The sequence below is a fragment of the Haliotis rufescens genome, unplaced genomic scaffold (assembly GCF_023055435.1).
Source record: "Haliotis rufescens isolate VD_foot unplaced genomic scaffold, xgHalRufe1.0.p SCAF_5, whole genome shotgun sequence".
Lineage (NCBI taxonomy): Eukaryota > Metazoa > Mollusca > Gastropoda > Lepetellida > Haliotidae > Haliotis > Haliotis rufescens.
This window is the reverse complement of record NW_025964223.1, coordinates 35738470-35763020: the sequence shown is the minus strand read 5'-3', so window position 1 is coordinate 35763020 and position 24551 is coordinate 35738470. Positions and strand designations below refer to the sequence as shown.

General features: G+C 37.1%; 2 protein-coding genes across 4 annotated transcripts in view; one reads left to right on the top strand and one right to left on the bottom strand.

Annotated features, from left to right (window-relative positions):
- The window catches only part of LOC124127631 (T-box transcription factor TBX15-like), a 92012-nt gene extending 68491 nt beyond the window's left edge, over nucleotides 1–23521 (bottom strand). Inside the window, exons 1-2 of one of the 3 annotated variants that reach the window (XM_048384055.1) lie at nucleotides 23504–23521; nucleotides 14472–15025 (exon numbers count right to left, since the gene is read on the bottom strand). In XM_048384055.1, coding sequence (XP_048240012.1) covers nucleotides 14472–14574 — 103 coding nt within the window. In that variant the 5' untranslated portion in view covers nucleotides 14575–15025; nucleotides 23504–23521. Of the gene's footprint in view, nucleotides 1–14471; nucleotides 15114–15826; nucleotides 16029–23503 lie in introns of those variants that run through there. The other 2 variants (XM_048384054.1, XM_048384053.1) reach the window with 2 other exon arrangements.
- LOC125373275 lies at nucleotides 19456–20204 on the top strand. The gene is made up of 2 exons (XM_048384274.1): nucleotides 19456–19645; nucleotides 19789–20204. Exons 1-2 carry the CDS (start codon nucleotides 19456–19458, stop codon nucleotides 20202–20204), a joined length of 606 nt encoding a protein of 201 aa, XP_048240231.1.
- Nucleotides 23522–24551: the final 1030 nt, after the last annotated feature.

Below are 24551 nucleotides of genomic sequence, written 5' to 3'. Positions count from 1 at the left end.
AAAGATTCACTGAGACCTTGACTTTTGTAATCTTAATCAAACAACTTCTGAGCAAGAGTCGTGTGATGATCTTTGAAATCTTGGTAGAAAGAGCATGCTCGATTGTACCTCAAAGGTTGTGAAATGTAGACTCCAAGGGCTGGAGCTGCAGGAATATTGCTCGACATAAAGGAAAAGTTGACTATTGGAAAGTTGCAGTTAGAGTGTTTTGTTACTCTGAATCTTTATGCATAGATCTAAATATGAAACAGATGAGGCGGTCTCGCTTGTCTCCATTTTTCTACTTCGGGTGGGTAAATTAGTTAAAGGGAATTTGCTATTTGGTGGTTAATGAACGATATCAGATCATAGATATACCTGAAGCTTAAGTTAACCTTCTTGGCCAAATTACCATCAAGCCTCTGAAAGTCATTTAGAAGTGATACACATGAGGAAGAGAATTTATGGATGTCAACTTCTTTATTATTAGGAACACAACGTTTCGGAGTATATGCTTACTCCTTCATCAGATGAATGAATGCTATGAGGCAGACAGCATATACTAGTATATGTACATGTAAGAACAATAAAAGTAATAAGATAACAAAAGGTGGAAACTTAACTAGGGAAGCCAACATATAATTGACGCTGATGGGTGATTAGCAATAGACAATGGAAGCCAACACTTTACAGTAATTAGCGCTGACAGTTATTGACAACTGGAAGCCAGGACTAAATTATCACTGATTGGTAATTGGCAATGAACAATGGGCAAACGGGAGCCCGGGGGTAATTAGCACTGATAGGTAAAAGAATAGGAATAGCAATGGGCAAATGTGAGCCAGCAAGATAGTAGGCACCGACAAATACCGAAGCAGTAAGTCCCAAGAACCAGGCAGATAGGTTCCCTGGTCACGGTTCATGGCTGGCTGATGTCTCAGTTGTTGTTGGTGTTGGTAGATTGGACTTTGGTGGCTTCTCACATGATGTTATGGGTTTGGTTCTTGAGGATGTGTTCGGAAATAGCAGATTTCGGGTCAAGTTTGTTAACAGAAGTCTGATGGGTTTTTTACTCTGGTGTTGAGGGGTCTGAGGGTTTCTCCAATGTATTGGTGTCCACAGTAGCAGGGGGTCTGGTATATACATCCTCAGGGGTTGGGACTTACACTGCTTGTGCCTCTGCCATTGGCTTGCAGCTAGAAAAGGTGACATCTATGTTGGTTTTTGTTCTTGATGAGGCGGGAAGTCAGTTGAGTGACGGGGCTCCGTAGGGTATGGTGATTCTGATGGGCGATGGGGCAGATTTGGGTCTTGGATCAGAGTTCTTGAGCGTCTTGCGGAGACTATGTGGGCAGGGTAACTGTTCAGGGACCCCAAATTTTACATAGGTGTATAGGTGAGGAAGTCCAGCATTTCACATATTGTTTTCTCAGTAAACGTTTGATGTCATTTGCTTTCATTTTTTAACAAAATGGCTTGAACCTCCGAAAATAGATATGTAACTATATCTATGGTCACCACGTTTTGTAACAAAAGCCCCATGGATCAAAGAATGAAGTTGTTCCTAAGGTTTGTCATGTGGGATAGTGTTGTACAAAGTTGAAAAATTAATATCTTTTAGAGAATTAAACCCGGTTCCTTTCTGAGATTGTAAAACGTCCAGGAACTCCTTTGATATTTTGAGAATCCACATGCTATTAATTCCGCTCGTCTCAAATACTTTCTGTGAATATAAAGAAAACACATCCTTAAGTGTACTAAGGGTTATGGTTAATCATTTAGACGTTGTTTGGTGTTACATTTACTGGATCCAGCAATGTATTTCTCTTTGCACGGATTTCTATAGTGTTTTGAAATTCAGTACAAAAGAGGAATGGGCATGTCTTATAGGTGGTATTATTTGACTTGTCACTTATACAAAGTTATTGGATCAAACGACTAATAGTGCAGTGATACTTATATATGACGGTTATGTTATTTGAAACCCTGTCAGAGAGAACAACTACAAACTATGCATGTAGGGCAGCCAGCCAGACAGCAGTTTGGGCAGCCACAAGTAGTGGGATTTACATCATGAGCTGCCAAGTCCACGTTCTGCAACACTTTCTTATAATTGAACAACCTGGATGAAATCGAGGTCGTATAGGAAAATGAAATTGTTTTTGGTTCCTGAAATTTGAAATATTGTTCCACATTTTGAGAAATCAACTTTAGCCTGAGAATGTTACCCAAATTTAAGGCATCAATTCCCTTGCTTGCAAACTTCAAATCCAAGAACATGTTGTCATTGCCTGAATTAGTGGAGTTTCTGTTTGGCCAAAGCGATATCAAGAACTAGACTCTCTAGTCGATACTGTGGGCTCTTACTGTTTGTAGACCCACTACCAGTTGTAATGTGTTCCCAATTCGTTCATTATAAAAATGTATTATAATGCAACTATCACTAGAAAATAATATTTTTGGCCATTTCCGAGTATACCCTACTTTAGTACATAATGTTGAGCATAGACAATAATGTAGTGATCATGCACAGATATGTATAATGTTGAGCTTAGGCAATAATGTAGTGATCTTCCAACTAAGTATGTTGAGCTTAGACAAAAATGAAGTGATCTTCCACCTAAGTATAATATGGAGGATAGACAATAATGTAGTGATCTTCCAACAAAGGATAATGTTGTGCATAGACAATAATGTAGTGATCTTCCAAATAAGTATAATGTTGAGCACAGACAATAATGTAGTGATCTTCCAACAAAGGATAATGTTGTGCATAGACAATAATGTAGTGATCTTCCAAATAAGTATAATGTTGTGCATAGACAATAATGTAGTGATCTTCCAAATAAGTATAATGTTGAGCATAGACAATAATGTAGTGATCATGCCAATATATATGTGTAATGTTGAACATAGACAATAATGTAGTGATCATGCACCTTGTTATAATGTTGAGCATAGACAATAATGTAGTGATCATGCACCTTGTTATAATGTTGAGCATAGACAATAATGTGGTGTTCATGCACCTTGTTATAATGTTGAGCATAGACAACAATGTAGAGATCATGCACGTAATTATAATGTCAAGCATGGACAATAATGTAGTGATCATGAACCTCAGTAAAATGTTGAGATTAGAGAATAATGTAGTGATCATGCACCTATATGTAAAATGTTGAGCATAGACAATAGTGTAGTTATCATGCACCTAAGTGTAATGTTGAGCATAGATAACAATAAAGTGATCATGCACATATATGTATAATGTTGAGCATAGACAATGATGTAGTGACCATGCACCTAAGTAGAATTTTGGGTACGGACAATACTGTAGTGATCATGAACCTAAGCATAATGTTGAGTATAGACAATAATGGAGTGATCATGCACCTACGTAGAATTTTGAGTACGGACAATAATGTAGTGATCACGCACCTGTATGTATATTGTTGAGTATAGACAACAATGCAGAGATCATGTACGTAATTATAATGTTAAGCATGGACAATAATGTCGTGATCATGCACCTATATGTAGAATGTTCAGCATAGACAATAAAGTGATCATGCACATATATGTATAATGTTGAATATAGACAATAATGTAGTGACCATGAACCTGAGCATAATGTTGACCATAGACAATAATGTAGTTATCATGCACCTAAGTATAATGTTCAGCATAGACAATAATGAAATGATCATACACCTATGTATAATGTTGACTATAGACAATAATGTAGTGGTCATGCACCTGTCTGTATATTGTTGAGTATAGACAATTGTGTAGTGGTCATGCACCTAAGTATAATATTGACCATAGACAATAATGTAGTTATCATGCACCTAAGTATAATGTTGAGCATAGACAATAATGTAGTGATCATGAACCTAAGTATAATGTTGACCATAGACAATAATGTAGTTATCATGCACCTGTATGTATAATGTTGAGAACAGACAATAATGTAGTGTTCGTGAACCTAGTATAATCTTGTGCATAAACAATAATGTAGTTATCATGCACATGTATGTATAATGTTGAGCATAGACAATAACACAAATTCTGCACCTTAGTATTTTGTTGAGCATAGACAATAATGTAGTTATCATGCACCTAACTGTAATGTTGAGTATAGACAATAATGTAGTGTTCATGAACTTAAGTATAATCTGTGGCATAGACAATAACGCAGAGATCATGCACCTAAGCATAATGTTGACCATAGACAATAATGTAGCGGTCATGCACCTAAGTATAACGTTGAGTGTGGACAACAATGTAGTGATCATTCACCTATATGTATATTGTTGAGCATAGTTAATACTGTACTGGTCATGAACCTAAGTATAATGTTGACCATAGACAATAATGTAGTTATCATGCACCTATATGTATATTGTTCAGCATAGACAATAATGTAGTGATCATGAACCTAAGTATAATGTTGACAATAGACAATAATGTAGTTATCATGCACCTAAGTATAATGTTGAGTATAGACAATAATGCAGTGTTCATGAACTAAAGTATAATCTTGAGCATAGACAATAACGCAGAGATCATGCACCTAAGCAGAATGTTGACCATAGACAATAATGTAGTGATCACGCACCTATATGTATATTGTTGAGCATAGACAACAATGAAGTGATCATGCACCTAAGTATAATGTTGAGGAGAGACAATAATGTAGTGATCATGAACCTAGTATAATCTTGTGCATAAAAAAAGTAGTGATTATGCATCTATGGGTATAATGTTGAGCATAGATAATAATGTAGTTATCATCCACCTGTATGTATAATGTTGAGAACAGACAATAATGTAGTGTTCATGAACTTAGACAATAATGTAGTTACCATGCACCTGTATGTATAATGTTGAGCATAGACAATAACACAAATTCTGCACCTAAGTATTATGTTGAGCATAGACAATAATGTAGTGACCATGCGCCTGTATGTATAATGTTGAGCTTAGACAATAATGTAGTGATCAAGCACCTGTAGGTATATGGTTTGAGCATAGACAACAATGTAGTGATCATGCACCTAAGTATAATGTTGAGCATACACAATAATGTGGTCATGCACTTAAGTATAATGTTGAGCATACACAATAATGTAGCGGTCATGCACCTAAGTATAACGTTGAGTGTGGACAACAATGTAGTGATCATGCACCTATATGCATATTGTTGAGCATAGTTAATACTGTAGTAATCATGCACCTAAGTATAACGTTGAGAATAGACAATAATGTAGTGATCACGCACCTATATGTATATTGTTGAGCATAGACAATAATGTAGTGATCATGAACCTAAGTATAATGTTGACCATAGACAATAATGTAGTTATCATGCACCTAAGTATAATGTTGAGCATAGACAATAATGTAGTGATCATGAACCTAAGTATAATGTTGACAATAGACATTAATGTAGTGATCACGCACCTATATATATATTGTTGAGCATAGACAATAATGTAGTGATCATGCACCTAAGTATAATGTTGAGGAGAGACAATAATGTAGTGATCATGAACCTAGTATAATCTTGTGCATAAACAATAATGTAGTGATTATGCATCTATGGGTATAATGTTGAGCATAGACAATAATGTAGTTATCATCCACCTGTATGTATAATGTTGAGAACAGACAATAATGTAGTGTTCATGAACTTAGACAATAATGTAGTTATCATGCACCTGTATGTATAATGTTGAGCATAGACAATAACACAAATTCTGCACCTAAGTATTATGTTGAGCATAGACAATAATGTAGTGACCATGCGCCTGTATGTATAATGTTGAGCTTAGACAATAATGTAGTGATCAAGCACCTGTAGGTATAATGTTGAGCATAGACAACAATGTAGTGATCATGCACCTAAGTATAATGTTGAGCATACACAATAATGTGGTCATGCACTTAAGTATAATGTTGAGCATACACAATAATGTAGCGGTCATGCACCTAAGTATAACGTTGAGTGTGGACAACAATGTAGTGATCATGCACCTATATGCATATTGTTGAGCATAGTTAATACTGTAGTAATCATGCACCTAAGTATAATGTTGAGTATAGACAATAATGTAGTGATCACGCACCTATATGTATATTGTTGAGCATAGACAATAATGTAGTGGTCATGAACCTAAGTATAATGTTGACCATAGACAATAATGTAGTTATCATGCACCTAAGTGTAATGTTGAGCATAGAAAATAATGTAGTGATCAAGAACCTAAGTATAATGTTGACAATAGACAATAATGTAGTTATCATGCACCTAAGTATAATGTTGACCATGGACAATAATGTAGTTATCATGCACCTAAGTATAATGTTGAGAATAGACAATAATGTAGTGATCATGAACCTAAGTATAATGTTGACCATAGACAATAATGTAGTAATCATGCACCTAAGTATAATGTTGAGCATAGACAATAATGTAGTGATCATGAACCTAAGTATAATGTTGACCATAGACAATAATGTAGTGATCATGCACCTATATGTATATTGTTCAGCATAGACAATAATGTAGTGATCATGAACCTAAGTATAATGTTGAGTATAGACAATAATGTAGTGTTCATGAACTTAAGTATAATCTTGAGCATAGACAATAACGCAGAGATCATGCACCTAAGAATATTGTTGACCATAGACAATAATGTAGTGATCATGAACCTAAGTATAATGTTGACTATAGACAATAATGTAGCGGTCATGCACCTAAGTATAACGTTGAGTGTGGACAACAATGTAGTGATCATGCACCTATATGTATATTGTTGAGCATAGTTAATACTGTAGTGATCATGCTCCTAAGTATAATGTTGAGTATAGACAATAATGTAGTGATCACGCACCTATATGTATATTGTTGAGCATAGACAATAATGTAGTGATCATGAACCTAAGTATAATGTTGACCATAGACAATAATGTAGCGATTATGCCTCTATGGGTATAATGTTGACCATAGACAATAATGTAGTTATCATGCACCTATATGTATATTGTTGAGCATAGACAATAATGTAGTGATCATGAACCTAAGTATAATGTTGACCATAGACAATAATGTAGCGAGTATGCCTCTATGGGTATAATGTTGACCATAGACAATAATGTAGTTATCATGCACCTATATGTATATTGTTCAGCATAGACAATAATGTAGTGATCATGAACCTAAGTATAATGTTGACCATAGACAATAATGCAGTTATCACGCATCCAAGTATAATGTTGACCATAGACAATAATGTAGTGATCATGAACCTAAGTATAATGTTTACCATTGACAATAATGTAGCGGCCTTGCACCTAAGTGTAACGTTGAGTGTGGACAATAATGTAGTGATCACGCACCTATATGTATATTGTTGAGCATAGACAATAATATAGTGGTCATGAACTTAGTATAATCATGTGCATAAACAATAATGTAGCGATTGTGCCTCTATGGGTACAATGTTGACCATAGACAATAATGTAGTTATCATGCACCTATATGTAAAATGTTGACCATAGACAATAATGTAGTGATCATGAACCTAAATATAATGTTGACCATAGACAATAATGTAGTGATCACGCACCTATATGTATATTGTTCAGCATAGACAATAATGTAGTGATCATGCACCTAAGTATAATGTTGACCATAGACAATAATGTAGTTATCATGCACCTAAGTATAATGTTGAGTATAGACAATAATGTAGTGTTCATGAACTTAAGTATAATCTTGAGCATAGACAATAACGCAGAGATCATGCACCTAAGAATATTGTTGACCATAGACAATAATGTAGTGATCATGAACCTAAGTATAATGTTGACTATAGACAATAATGTAGCGGTCATGCACCTAAGTATAACGTTGAGTGTCTACAACAATGTAGTGATCATGCACCTATATGTATATTGTTGAGCATAGTTAATACTGTAGTGATCATGCTCCTAAGTATAATATTGAGTATAGACAATAATTTAGTGATCACGCACCTATATGTATATTGTTGAGCATAGACAATAATGTAGTGATCATGAACCTAAGAATAATGTTGACCATAGACAATAATGTAGCGATTATGCCTCTATGGGTATAATGTTGACCATAGAGAATAATGTAGTTATCATGCGCCTATATGTATATTGTTGAGCATAGACAATAATGTAGTGATCATGAACCTAAGTATAATGTTGACCATAGACAATAATGCAGTTATCATGCATTAAGTAAAATGTTGACCATAGACAATAATGTAGTGATCATGAACCTAAGTATAATGTTTACCATTGACAATAATGTAGCGGCCTTGCACCTAAGTATAACGTTGAGTGTGGACAATAATGTAGTGATCACGCACCTATATGTATATTGTTGAGCATAGACAATAATATAGTGATCATGAACCTAGTATAATCTTGTGCATAAACAATAATGTAGCGATTGTGCCTCTATGGGTATAATGTTGAGCATAGACAATAATGTAGTTATCATGCACCTGTATGTATAATGTTGAGAACAGACAATAATGTAGTGTTCATGAACTTAGACAATAATGTAGTTATCATGCAACTGTATGTATAATGTTGAGCATAGACAATAACACAAATTCTGCACCTAAGTATTATGTTGAGCATAGACAATAATGTAGTGACCATGCGCCTGTATGTATAATGTTGAGCATAGACAATAATGTAGTGATCAAGCACCTGTAGATATAATGTTGAGCATAGACAACAATGTAGTGATCATGCACCTGAGTATAATGTTGAGCATACACAATAATGTGGTCATGCACTTAAGTATAATGTTGAGTATAGACAATAATGAAGCGGTCATGCACCTAAGTATAACGTTGAGTGTGGACAATAATGTAGTGATCATGCACCTATATGCAAATTGTTGAGCACAGTTAATACTGTAGTAATCATGCACCTAAGTATAACGTTGAGAATAGACAATAATGTAGTGATCACGCACCTATATGTATATTGTTGAGGAGAGACAATAATGTAGTGATCATGAACCTAGTATAATCTTGTGCATAAACAATAAGGTAGTGATTATGCATCTATGGGTATAATGTTGAGCATAGACAATAATGTAGTTATCATCCACCTGTATGTATAATGTTGAGAACAGACAATAATGTAGTGTTCATGAACTTAGACAATAATGTAGTTATCATGCACCTGTATGTATAATGTTGAGCATAGACAATAACACAAATTCTGCACCTAAGTATTATGTTGAGCATAGACAATAATGTAGTGACCATGCGCCTGTATGTATAATGTTGAGCTTAGACAATAATGTAGTGATCAAGCACCTGTAGGTATAATGTTGAGCATAGACAACAATGTAGTGATCATGCACCTAAGTATAATGTTGAGCATACACAATAATGTGGCCATGCACTTAAGTATAATGTTGACCATAGACAATAATGTAGCGGTCATGCACCTAAGTATAACGTTGAGTGTGGACAATAATGTAGTGATCATGCACCTATATGCATATTGTTGAGCATAGCTAATACTGTAGTAATCATGCACCTAAGTATAATGTTGAGTATAGACAATAATGTAGTGATCACGCACCTATATGTATATTGTTCAGCATAGACAATAATGTAGTGGTCATGAACCTAAGTATAATGTTGACCATAGACAATAATGTAGTTATCATGCACCTAAGTGTAAATGTTGAGCATAGAAAATAATGTAGTTATCATGCACCTAAGTATAATGTTGACCATAGACAATAATGTAGTTATCATGCACCTAAGTATAATGTTGACCATAGACAATAATGTAGTTATCATGAACCTAAGTATAATGTTGACCATAGACAATAATGTAGTTATCATGCACCTAAGTATAATGTTGACCATAGACAATAATGTAGTTATCATGAACCTAAGTATAATGTTGAGCATAGAAAATAATGTAGTGTTCATGAACTTAAGTATAATCTTGAGCATAGACAATAACGCAGAGATCATGCACCTAAGAATATTGTTGACCATAGACAATAATGTAGTGATCATGAACCTAAGTATAATGTTGACTATAGACAATAATGTAGCGGTCATGCACCTAAGTATAACGTTGAGTGTGGACAACAATGTAGTGATCATGCACCTATATGTATATTGTTGAGCATAGTTAATACTGTAGTGATCATGCTCCTCAGTATAATGTTGAGTATAGACAATAATGTAGTGATCACGCACCTATATGTATATTGTTGAGCAAGACAATAATGTAGTGATCATGAACCTAAGTATAATGTTGACCATAGACAATAATGTAGCGATTATGCCTCTATGGGTATAATGTTGACCATAGACAATAATGTAGTTATCATGCACCTATATGTATATTGTTGAGCATAGACAATAATGTAGTGATCATGAACCTAAGTATAATGTTGACCATAGACAATAATGTAGCGAGTATGCCTCTATGGGTATAATGTTGACCATAGACAATAATGTAGTGATCATGCACCTATATGTATATTGTTCAGCATAGACAATAATGTAGTGATCATGAACCTAAGTATAATGTTGACCATAGGCAATAATGCAGTTGTCACGCATCTAAGTATAATGTTGACCATAGACAATAATATAGTGATCATGAACCTAAGTATAATGTTTACCATTGACAATAATGTAGCGGCCTTGCACCTAAGTGTAACGTTGACTATAGACAATAATGTAGCGGTCATGCACCTAAGTATAACGTTGAGTGTGGACAACAATGTAGTGATCATGCACCTATATGTATATTGTTGAGCATAGTTAATACTGTAGTGATCATGCTCCTAAGTATAATATTGAGTATAGACAATAATGTAGTGATCACGCACCTATATGTATATCGTTGAGCATAGACAATAATGTAGTGATCATGAACCTAAGTATAATGTTGACCATAGACAATAATGTAGCGATTATGCCTCTATGGGTATAATGTTGACCATAGAGAATAATGTAGTTATCATGCGCCTATATGTATATTGTTGAGCATAGACAATAATGTAGTGATCATGAACCTAAGTATAATGTTGACCATAGACAATAATGCAGTTATCATGCATTAAGTATAATGTTGACCATAGACAATAATGTAGTGATCATGAACCTAAGTATAATGTTTACCATTGACAATAATGTAGCGGCCTTGCACCTAAGTATAACGTTGAGTGTGGACAATAATGTAGTGATCACGCACCTATATGTATATTGTTGAGCATAGACAATAATATAGTGATCATGAACCTAGTATAATCTTGTGCATAAACAATAATGTAGCGATTGTGCCTCTATGGGTATAATGTTGACCATAGACAATAATGTAGTTATCATGCACCTGTATGTATAATGTTGACCATAGACAATAATGTAGTGATCATGAACCTAAGTATAATGTTTACCATAGACAATAATGTAGCGGCCATGCACCTAAGTATAATGTTGAGAATAGACAATAATGTAGTGTTCATGAACTTAAGTATAAACTTGAGTATAGACAATAACGCAGAGATCATGCACCTAAGCAGAATGTTAACCATAGACAATAATGTAGTGATCACGCCACTATATGTTTATTGTTGAGCATAGACAATAATGTAGTGATCACGCACCTAAGTATAATGTTGAGCATAAACAATAATGTAGTGATCATGAACCTAGTATAATCTTGTGCATAAACAATAATGTAGTGATTATGCATCTATGGGTATAATGTTGAGCATAGACAATAATGTAGTTATCATGCACCTGTATGTATAATGTTGAGAACAGACAATAATGTAGTGTTCATGAACTTAGGCAATAATGCAGTTATCATGTGCCTGTATGTATAATGTTGAGCATAGACAATAACACAAATTCTGCACCTAAGTATTATGTTGAGGATAGACAATAATGTAGTGATCAAGCACCTGTACGTATAATGTTGGGCATAGACAATAACGCAGAGATTCTGCACCTAAGTATAATGTTGAGCATGGACAATAATGTAGTGATGATGAACCTAAGCATAATGTTGAACATGGACAATAATGTAGTGATCATGCACCTGTAGGTATAATGTTGGGCATAGACAATAACGCAGAGATCATGCACCTAAGTATAATGTTAAGCATGGACAATGATGTAGTGATCATGCACCTGTAGGTATAATGTTGGGCATAGACAATAACGCAGAGATCATGCACCTAAGTATAATGTTGAGCATAGACAATAATGTAGTGATCATGAACCTAACTATAATGTTGAGCATGGACCATAATGTAGTGATCATGCATCTGTAGGTATAATGTTGAGCATAGACAATAATGTAGTGACCATGCGCCTGTAGGTATAATGTTGAGCATAGACAATAATGTAGTGATCATGCACCTGTAGGTATAATGTTGGACATAGACAATAACGCAGAAATCATCCATCTAAGTATAATGTTGAGTATAGACAATAATGTAGTGACCATGCGCCCGTATGTATAATGTTGAGCATAGACAATAATGTAGTGAGAATGCACCTGTAGGTATAATGTTGGACATAGACAATAACGCAGAGGTCATGCACCTAAGTATAATGTTGAGCATGGACAATAATGTAGTGATCATGCACCTGTAGGTATAATGTTGGACATAGACAATGACGCAGAGATCATGCACTTAAGTATAATATTTATGGCGGATGGTGGCAGTGTTTCCATTCATAGTTGGTGTCGTCCACCTGTATCACCGATGCCGGACAGGTTGTCGTCTTGTTCCTGACGCTGCAGCGCCAGAATGCTGAAGTTTTCTGCAAACACCAAATGAAAAAATAAATGACATACTATCTTAGATTATATTATATTCTTATGAGATATAAATAAATGTTTGTGTTTAAAAACAAGTATAAAGATATTTACCCGAACGACGTACGTGAATCCATAATAATCCACAAGCTTCTTTTTGCCCTTCTGCGGCCCTGTCTCAACCAAAGTGTAGACATTCTCTGGCAAGGTCGGCAGAAGGGGGCTCCTATGGGCGGCCATTCGGTCAAAAAATACAAAGTTTAAAAAAGGACAAAAATAGGCAATTAAGGTCAAATATTACGAATAAAGAACTAAATGTTACTACTAAAGGTCAAAATACAATATATATACATGTATATCTATGTGTGTGGACCGGTTATGAGACGCCTGTAACATAACATATATTTCACACACAGCTGCGATACATACATCCCTGACTTACGCATACATTTCGGCATCAACTTACAAGTTGTCTTTGTCACAAATATAAATGTGGATGTAAACAAACGAAATAAATATGGTTTGAAAACGAACGCTGTCGTCATAGATGAAACTCGATTTTCTTTATTTATGGCGAGCTATTTTTCCTAACGAATGTGTAAGTTATACATATGTACACAAATCCATTTGGTATAAATATATTTGTTGTTCAGATATTAGGCAGCATTTTGTTCGCACACAGTTTCCGAAAAGCTGTTAAATAAAACAAACTCTCGCACAACGTTCACTTTTCAGATGAAAATGTGCGTCTGAAACAAAACTCGGCATCATAGCACGTCCTTTCGTACACATTGTTCTTTCTTTTCTTATGACGTCTTTTCGTAACATTTGACTATTAATATTGTATTTTGACCTTTAGTAGTAACATTTAGCTCTTTATTCGTAATATTTTACCTTAATTGCGTATTTTTGTCCTGTTTTATAAACCATGTTCCAGCATGGTGACATCTCTTATTGAACTCAAGAAATAATATAATAATATATTATGCTTCTATGAATACTATACTATGAATTATTATTATTATTATTATTATTATTATTATTATTATTATTAATAATAATTATATTTTTTGGCAAATACTTTGAAATAAAATAGTTACTTGTTACGGTCATCTTCGTCTTCTAAGCCGTAATGCCGTATTTCCGATAGGTCTGGTACTCTCATTTCTTCTGCATCTTCTGACTGGAAACTGACATCAAAGTTACCGATCACCTATTCAATGACTGGATCTACGCATCAGCGGAAAGGGAAGTCTTCTTCAGTCCGGCAAATTTCTCTATAACGGGCCACAGAAAGTCCAGTTCCACATACACGTAGGGTCCACTGGTCACATTTCTCACAGGATACAGCATGTTGATTTTTTCTGACATTCTACTCGCATGCAACAAATCGAAAGGCCATTGTGAATAATTGTGATCTGACAGCACTTACTTACTTATTTACTTTGGAGATTTAACGTGCGCTTTCCGACTGATGCGTATTTCGCACACGGGCCCGGCCAGGCCATTTAATGTGTTTCCGAAAGGGGCGAAAGTGGTATGTGCAACCCAAGAGGGGTAGGCCGTGGGCTAGGTATGACCCACGAAACATGATTTTGAATGTTAACAAGAAAAAAGTTGGGACGAACCTTTTGACGTTGAGCTACTTCGATGACATGCTGCCATCCATCCCGACTGAAGTTTGTGAGGCCTTCTGTTGTCCAGCTTCCTTTTAACTTGAATTTCTTTCATGAATATGAAGTACAAAAGATGCACTCAGGTTGGAAGATGATGGGCTCATAGGATGGACGCCGAATTGGGCGGCCAGCTAGTTCCAAAGATTCAATTTCAGGTTGTTTCAAACGGTCAAGGTTCATTGTAAAACGCTGATAATATTCTCTGTGATAGCCATGGGTTTCTTCCAGAACTGCCGGCAGGCTTGTACATGACACTTCCATTTGATTTGGCGTTTCTGGAGGTTCTGCCATCCTTCTACGTTTGATCTCTCCTTCAGCTTTTCGATCTTCTCATCTGGATCTTTGGCTTTGCTCAGACGTTATAGTGGGCCATACTTCAAGCCAGGTACATGTATGATGCACACTGGCTCTGGATCACTGGGGATACGTTTCCGTTGAGATGTCAAAGCTGTTTTTGAGTTGTTCCCGGTTGTATAAGATGTTGGTCTCAGTCACAACAGTTCAACCTCAAAAGACACATAATCACGGTGATGACATTGTTACAAGGTGGGACATTTCCATATATATTAACTTGGGTATTCTGTAAGAGAATCTTAGGTATGTAATTGGAATATCCTTTATTTCTGTGAATGCATGGTCCCTGTTCATTTCAAGCCATTCATATACGATTTGGACGATTCGCATTTGGATATTTTCTGTAAATTGGAAACTTAAGTAGCTAAGTTATGTATGAATTAAATGTTACTAAGTGAATTCGTCTTTTACCTCCGGTGGTTCCCCCTGCAAATTCACCTTAACTAGTAGCTGTACTAAAGAATCTGAAACTCAACTTAAAATGGCAAAATTTGTCAAAATATCAAGTCAGCGTCCAAGAAATTGATTTGTATATTTGCTGAAATTACATCAACATTATGATCAGTTTTTTTGCACAGCTTTATGGTTGCCATCTTGAATATGTTACACATAGGTCCATTTCATTCAAAGTTCTGAAATCGACTCGAGCATTATACTGTGAACCTCTTATATGCATACAAAAGTGAGTGATATCAGAGTTGTCAAGAAGTATTCTGTATGATTGTCCACAAGTAGATCAATAATCAGCCTACATCAAATTATGGTGTTTATATATGGTTTCCTATGGCATATAACACATCAAGGTCGGTGAATAACACACAAGATGACAAGCCAAATCCTGAGCATACATCCAAGCGTTGTTCCGATGTAGCTAAGCCGAGAATGCAATATTGGGTATCCTACTCTGATATTATAAGAGTATATTTGTTCCAAATTGTGCAAAAGATTTTCACCTGGTAACATCACATGTTAAGAAGTACTTCAAGAGATGTACTGGAACACGTGTTAGACGATTGTAGTGGAATCAGGCACACGTACATAGAACATATACCGGATTAAAGGTTTCTGCGAGAAGAATTTGGTTTTGTCGGGATATATGACGTTCGATTTGCCATGGGTTGGTCCATATTCACTCAATACCAACTATTGATACCTCATTGGAGAGGTACTTATATATGGCTTCCAGTGGTATATCACACTTGAAGATGAGTGGATCACTAGAGAGATGACAACCCAAAACGTAATCATACCCAAGAGTGATATACGGCAAAACCGGGCGAAAACGCGATATAGGGTACCAGAATTTTGGGTTTGGTTAGTGGTTTGCTGAGTACTTTTTTGATTTGGCTATTTGAGTTTAGATATAGGTTATGCCATTATTTGGTGATTTTTTTGCTTGTTTCCACTTTTAATTTCTGATTTTGAGATGGGTAAGTTTAAGCTTATTTCTGGGATTTTGAGGGATAGTGAAGCTGCTTTATCGGCGTTTTCATTACCGTATATTCCTACGTGGGCGGGGATCCATAAGAATGTTATTTGTTTGCCTGCCTTAGTTAGGTCGTTGGAGCTTTTAAGTATTTGATTTATTAATTTAGGTCGGTTTTTGGTATTTTTGTTTTGGAGGGCTTGCAGTCCACCTAGGGAGTCGGTAAGTATTAGGATTTTTTTTGGTTTTTGGATTCTTGATTATGGAGGGCTGAGGCCATGCCCATTAGTTCTGCCGTGAATATTGATTAGTTGTTTGGGAGTCGGAAGGATTGTGTGGTTTTAGTTGGTTGTGTGGTATGGACTCTGAAGATCCGTCCGTGTAAATGTGACACACATTTTGCCAATTTTCGTGTATGTATGCTAGTGTGGTGGTTTTAGCAATGTTTGGGTAGGTTTGTTTATTTATTTGGCTAGCTAGTGTTGTGTCAATTTTGGATTATTTTAAGTTTAGGGGTGAAGATATTTGATTGTTTGCAGTTTTGTTTAAGATTTTTAATTTGGTGTTCATTTAGGTAGTTTGTTATTCTTTGGGATATTGGGGTAAGTAAGGGGTGTTTACGAGCTAGAGCTGGGTTTTTGGGGCTGATGTTTTTGGTTTATTAAGTTTTGGATGAGAGGGTTTGATTGGGACGCGGCCCAGAAATTTAAGCTTAGCTGTTCCCTGCGTAGACTTAGTGGCATTTCTCCTGTTAAGGCCTGAAGTGAAGTGTTGGAGGTGCCATGTTGGGTGCGTGTAATTAGTTTGAGAGCCTGATATTGTATTGAGTCAAGTTTTTTAGATAGAGAGTTGTTTAGGGTGTTGTATATGCCGCAGCCGTAGTCTAGTTTTGATCTAATTAGTGATATGTAGAGAGAGAGGAGGGTATCTTTGGAGGCTCCCCAGTTAGAGCCAGTTAGGCATCCTAGCGTGTTTAGGTCTTTACTGCATTTAGTTGTTAGGTTTTGGATGAGAGCATCCCAGGAGAGATGTTCATCGAAAATAAGTCCTAAGAATCTGGTTTGTTTTTGAAATTTGATTGTTTGTTTGTTTAGCTGGGGGATTGGGTAGGCGGGTTTCATGTTTTTATGTTTGAATACTATTCCTGTTGTTTTTTCTGAGTTAAGGGAGCCCATTTGTCAGCCCATTGTTGTATTTTATTTAGAGATTTTTGGAGTACATTTTGGGCCATTTTAATGCTTTTAGTGCGGATCATCCGCGAATTTTGATGTGTTTAGTTTAGGGGATAGGCCCTCGAATAGATCGTTTATCATTATATTGAAGAGGGTGGGGCTGAGGAAACTGCCCTGGGGAGTGCCATTTTCTAGGGGACATTGGTCCGATAGTGTTTGGTCTATACCCACGGTTATTTTACGATTGTTTAGGAAGTCCTGGATGTAGTTTATTATCTGACCTTTGAGTCCTATTTTTTTAAATTTTTGTATTAGCCCGTCGTGCCATACCATGTCGAAAGCTTTAGAGAAGTCTAAGAAGATGCCTGTGGTATATTGTTTATTTAGATGTCCTGTCTTAATATCTTGCGAAAACGGCACCTTATTAATTTTTTTTACCTTGGTCAAATAAATGATATTAAACTTATATTGTAACTTGCAAAGGCCAATAATTGCGAGATGTTAAAACAAGTTTACATTAGAAATTAGCCTCTACTCCAACTATAATCCATCTTAGCTTGTACGAAACTCAACTTATTGTGAAAACATAACATGCTTTGAAGAAAAATAATAGAAATTAAACTCACATCGTCTCTTACAAACACAAATAATTGTGAAATAAAACAAGTAAGAAATTAGCCCCCTACTCCAATTTACTCACCGACTCTGATTGGGAGGCGCAGAAAACACTTTACGCTTTGAAGTTTAAGTACCTTTACTCAATTTTAGCTGAAACTGTAAGAGGCCTAACATGGTGGCCAAGTTGTCTAAGTCGCCCTGAGGCGCTGTGCAGAGTTGCGTCCCTTGGGCACGCCAGAAACCTATGGTTGTGGGTTCGAATCCCGGTTCGCTCCGGTTATGTTTCTAGGTTTGTCGGCACCAGACTCGATTATTTACTCACTTTCAAACCAATGCCCAGACAGACACACACTCACCCAGCAGGCCAACAAACACATAAACATAGACACGGCCAAAATCCAAACACGAAAATTTGCTACACCCGCATCCAAACCACTCCTCCCTACACCACACCCAAACACCATCCCACAAACAAACACCACACCCATAACCGACAGCTCTGTCTGGGGCCCCTACCGAGAAACCGCACCCACCTCACACACACAAGCAGCCACTCAACCAACCACGAACCCTCCCACATCTCACATAGCCAAAACATCAACCCCCGCATGCAAAACAAACCACAAAACGACCGCCACAACACAACCCTCATCCAAGCACCCTACAGCCCACATGGCAACAACACTCCCCCACAAGCAAGCACAACAACAAAACACAAACACTAAGAAATCCACAGCTACATCCATCCCGCAAACACCTACACAACCCTCCACATCACATGCCTCTCCTATGGAAACTCAAACAGCTAAACCTAATCTAACCGATGACGAAGATTTCTCCACTACTGAGGAAACAATAGACACTACTCAAACTGAAACAAACCAAACTTCCCTCTCAGCCCCAAAAGAAAAAGAAAACTAAACCGCAAAACTCCCCAACCAGCCAACACCCAAAACCTAAATAACCTCACCTTACTCCTAGTATACATGCATAGTCAGCGGCTTTCGACACCATAGATCATTCCATTCTAATGACAACACTCGAATCACGAGTTGGCATTACTGGAGATGCCTTATCTTGGATTGCTTCATATCTCCCAGGACGCTATCAATCAGTTATCATTAATGGAGTAAGATCAAAGAAGTATGAACTTAAGTTTGGAGTGCCTCAAGGCTCTGTCCTTGGCCCAATACTTTTCACCATCTACACCCTACCAGTAGGAGATATAGCAAGATCTCACAATCTAAACTTCCATATGTATGCTGATGATACACAATTGTATCTGGGATTCAGACCGTTGACTACATCATCAATAAGCACTACCTTTAAAGCAATCTCAAGCTGCATAGATGACATCAGATGCTGGATGAGAAGCAACTTTCTCAAACTTAATGATGACAAAATTGAGCTCTTGATCATCAGCTCTAAACAGATGCAGTCCAAAGTACGATTTCCTGGTTTGAAAATTGGGGACTGTACGGTTGAGCAAAACTCTTGTGCCCGAAATCTAGGCGTGATCATTGACTCAACACTCAGTCTCGATAACCATGTAAGCAGTATGTGCAAGACAGCTTACTTTCACATCAGGAACATCAGACAGATAGCAAGATACGTAGACACGGCATCAGTCAAGTGCCTAGTCCATGCATTTGTAACATCAAGACTTGACTATTGTAATAGTCTTCTGTATGGTATGCAGCAGCAGCATGGATAGACTACAGCGTGTGCAAAACGTACACTGCTGCCAGACTCATCACACGGAAGTCAATGCGTGAACACATTACACCCGTCCTGAAAGAGCTGCACTGGCTACCTGTGAGACTCAGGATCGTGTTCAAGCTGATCATGTTTGTCTACAAATCGATCCATGGGCTATCCCCAGTATACCTCCAGGAACTCACTGCCCTTTACCAACCTGGCCGAACACTGAGATCTGCAAACAAACTACAGCTTGCTGTTCCACCAACCAGCAGAACAACATATGGTGACAGAACCTTCCGAAAAGCAGGTGCAACTCTATGGAATGCACTGCCCATTGATGTCAGGGGATCTGAAGATGTCAACACCTTTAGATCAAAACTCAAGACCATCCTCTTCAAAAGAGCATACGACTGAGCGCTCTTGAGCAGGCAGTATGTCTGGATAAGTAGCGCTATATAAATGCGTAATTTAATTAATTAATTAATTAAATAGTCAAAACTCACCAAAAGCTAGCATGAAATTCTTCCACAAAGTAGCTTTCAATCTAAAATTAACCAATCTTCCCTTCTTCCTCTTTAACCTCCATCGAAAAGAAGTCACCGAATAAAATAAAAACTAAAAACTAAATCACCAATCACCCGAACCCAATAATGGAAGGACTAAATATTTTTCAGTGGAACGCCAACGGACTCACCTCCCACGGCCATGAACTAAAAACTAAATTTAAACTAAATAAAGGCCTTCACATTGCTTGTAACCAGGAATCCAAATTCTCAAAAAAATCCAAATTCACATTACCTAACTACAACTCAGTTAGAACTGACAGAGCTAAACCAAAAACAAGAAGAGCCGCAGGAGGACTAATCATATATATCAGGGAATATATAAATTACGAAGAAATAAAAATAGACACGCCAAACCTAGAAGCCAACGGCATTAAAATCACATTAAATAACCGAAAAATAATCATCATAAATATATACCACTGGGCGGAACAAAAAGTCCAACCTGAGGATCTAAAAAAACTACTCCAAATAAGCGATACATCTACTATATTCCTAGGAGACTTTAACGCTCACCATCCTACATGGAGCATAGATGATAAAATAGATAATCATGGCAAATTAATCTCCGAATGGATAGAAACAAACGACCTAGTAGTCCTAAATAACAACCAACCCACGAGGTACGATAAGATAAACCAAAAAATGTCGGCTATCGACCTAACCATATGCACCGCAGATCTAGCTCAAAGTACTCAATGGGAAGTGGACGATGTCCCGCTAGGTAGTGACCACTTCCCCATAAACATAACCATAGGAAATACAAACGTACCAATCCAAACAGAAAACCAAGAACCAAAATTCCATTACAATATAGCTAACAGGGACCAATTCCAAGATATCTGCAACGAAGCTAACTTAAACGAAATAGAAAATAATGATCCAGAAACCTATTGTAAAAACCTAACAGACTATATAATAAACGCATCCAAAACCTCCATCCCCTTCAAAACATCTAAGACAGGCAAACCCACGGTACCATGGTGGAATGAGGAAATAGAACAGACTAGACGAAAACGTAAATCAGCCTTCAATAAAGCAAAACGCGACTACAAACATCTAAACATAGCCCACGAACTAAACCACCAGGCTCAAAAACTAGTCCAAATAGCCAAAAGTAGAGACTGGAATTTTTTTTGCGAAGGTATAAATAACCGTACAGATGCCAGAACGGTCTGGCGCAAAATCCACACCATTAGAGGCTTAAAACGACATAAAAAAAACCTAACATTAACAACTCAACCAACCCCGCCCAAAAAGCAAATAATCTCGCCAACCACTTTTCGGCCGTGAGCAGTAACACTTCAGCCAAAAATTCCAAGATAAACTTAAAACAGAAAACAAACCCACAAAAAAACCAAACAATAACAATCTAGAAATAAACCAACCCTACACAATGGAGGAGCTCCTCTACGTAATCCAAAACAGGAAAAGGGGACAGCCCCAGGATTAGACCTAACTTATTACCAAATAATTAAAAAATTCCCCCTAACTACTCCATGCTATACTCAAACTATACAATCTCATCTACCTAAACGCCCTAGTCATACCAATCCCTAAACCTAATAAACCAGCTAATCAAGCTAACTCATATAGACCAATATCCCTAACTTCAAACTAATGCAAAGTAATGGAATCAATGGCTAAAAATAGACTACAACATTACCTAACCCAAAATAACATCATCAGATCAAAGCGGTTTCACAACTGGCCGCTCAACCCTAGATAACCTCGCCCGACTAGAGCAAGATATTAAGACAGGACAACTAAATAAACAATATACCACAGGCATCTTCTTAGACTTCTCTAAAGCTTTCGACATGGTATGGCACGAAGGGCTAATACAAAAACTTTAAAAAATAGGACTCAAAGGTCAGATAATAAACTACATCCAGGACTTCCTAAACAATCGTAAAATAACCGTGGGTATAGACCAAACACTATCGGACCAATGTCCCCTAGAAAATGGCACTCCCCAGGGCAGTATCCTCAGCCCCACCCTCTTCAATATAATGATAAACGATCTATTCGAGGGCCTATCCCCTAAACTAAACACATCAAAATTCGCGGGTGATGGAGCCCTCTGGATCCGCACTAAAAGCATTAAAATGGCCCAAAATGTACTCCAAAAATCTCTAAATAAAATACAACAATGGGCTGACAATTGGGGCTTCTCCCTTAACTCAGAAAAAACAACAGGAATAGTATTCAAACATAAAAACATGAAACCCGCCTCCCCAATCCTCCAGCTAAACAAACAAACAATCAAATTTCAAAAACAAACCAAATTCTTAGGACTTATTTTCGATGAACATCTCTCCTGGGATGCTCTCATCCAAAACCTAACAACTAAATGCAGTAAAGACCTAAACACGCTAGGATGCCTAACTGGCTTTAACTGGGGAGCCTCCAAAGATACCCTCCTCTCTCTCTACATATCACTAATTAGATCAAAACTAGACTACGGCTGCGCCATATACAACACCCTAAACAACTCTCTATCTAAAAAACTTGACTCAATACAATATCAGGCTCTCAAACTAATTACACGCACCCAACATGGCACCTCCTACACTTCACTTCAGGCCTTAACAGGAGAAATGCCACTAAGTCTACGCAGGGAACAGCTAAGCTTAAATTTCTGGGCCGCGTCCCAATCAAACCCTCTCATCCAAAACTTAATAAACCAAAACATCAGCCCCAAAAACCCAGCTCTAGCTCGTAAACACCCCTTACTTACCCCAATATCCCAAAGAATAACAAACTACCTAAATGAACACCAAATTAAAAATCTTAAACAAAACTGCAAACAATCAAATATCTTCACCCCTAAACTTAAAATACCCAAAATAGACACAGCACTAGCTAGCCAAATAAATAAACAAACCGACCCAAACATAGCTAAAACCACCACACTAGCATACATACACGAAAATAGGCAAAATTGGCGTCACATTTACACGGACGGATCTTTAGATCCGACCTCCAAACACACAGGTTTCGGAGTCCATACCACACAACCAACTAAAACCACACAATCCTTCCGACTCCCAAACTACCAATCAATATTCACGGCAGAACTAATGGGCATGGCCTCAGCCCTCCATAATCAAGAATCCAAAAACCACCAAAAGAAATTCTAATACTTACCGACTCCCTAAGTGGACTGCAAGCCCTCCAAAACAAAAATACCAAAAACCGACCTAAATTAATAAATCAAATACTTAAAAGCTCCAACGACCTAACTAAGGTAGGCAAATAAATAACATTCTTATGGATCCCCGCCCACGTAGGAATATACGGTAATGAAAACGCCGATAAAGCAGCTAAACTAGCTATCCCTCAAAATCCCAGAAATAAGCTTAAACTTACCCATCTCAAAATCAGAAATTAAAAGTTGAAACAAGCAAAAAATCACCAAAAAATTGCATAACCTATATCTAAACTCTAATAGCCATATCAAAAAAGTACTCAGCAAACCACTAACCAAACCCAAAACTCTCCTTCGATAAAAAAAATTCACTTAAGTAATCACTAAACTCCAAACAGGACACACCAACCTAAATAACCACCTAAAAAAAACCCACACACTACAGGTAACTGCCCGCACTGCAAACAACTAGAAACCCCGGAACACGCACTCATCCACTGCACATTATACCTAACACATCGAAACGCATTACAAACCACCCTCAATCTAAACAAGGCTCTCACTCTAGAAGCAATACTAAACCCACAAAATAAACTAGAAAACTTCAAGGCCTTAGGCGTATTCTTAATCAAAACAGCATCTAAACACAAACTAATCTACCAAATCAAAATCACATAAACAAACAAACATTCACCATACCCAGCTCCCTTAGTTCTCCTCACCAACCCCATCGGCATCTATTCCAGATCTCAAAATTCCCAAATTCTATATAAGCAACCCCTTAAGCCCCCTCTTGGGTTGTAGACACCATTTTAGCCTCTTTCGGAAACACATTAAATGGCCTGGCCGGGCCCGTGTGCGAAATACGCATCAGTCGGAAAGCGCAAGTTAAATCTCCAAAGTAAGTAAGTAAGTAAGCTTGAGTCGAGGTGCCGTTTTCGCTTGAGTCGAGATGCCGTTTTCGCCCGGTGACGTTTTGCTAAGGTGCCGATTTCGCTATAACCCACATTTGGCTCCACAAGGGAGATAACCTTTCCAAAAGTTAAG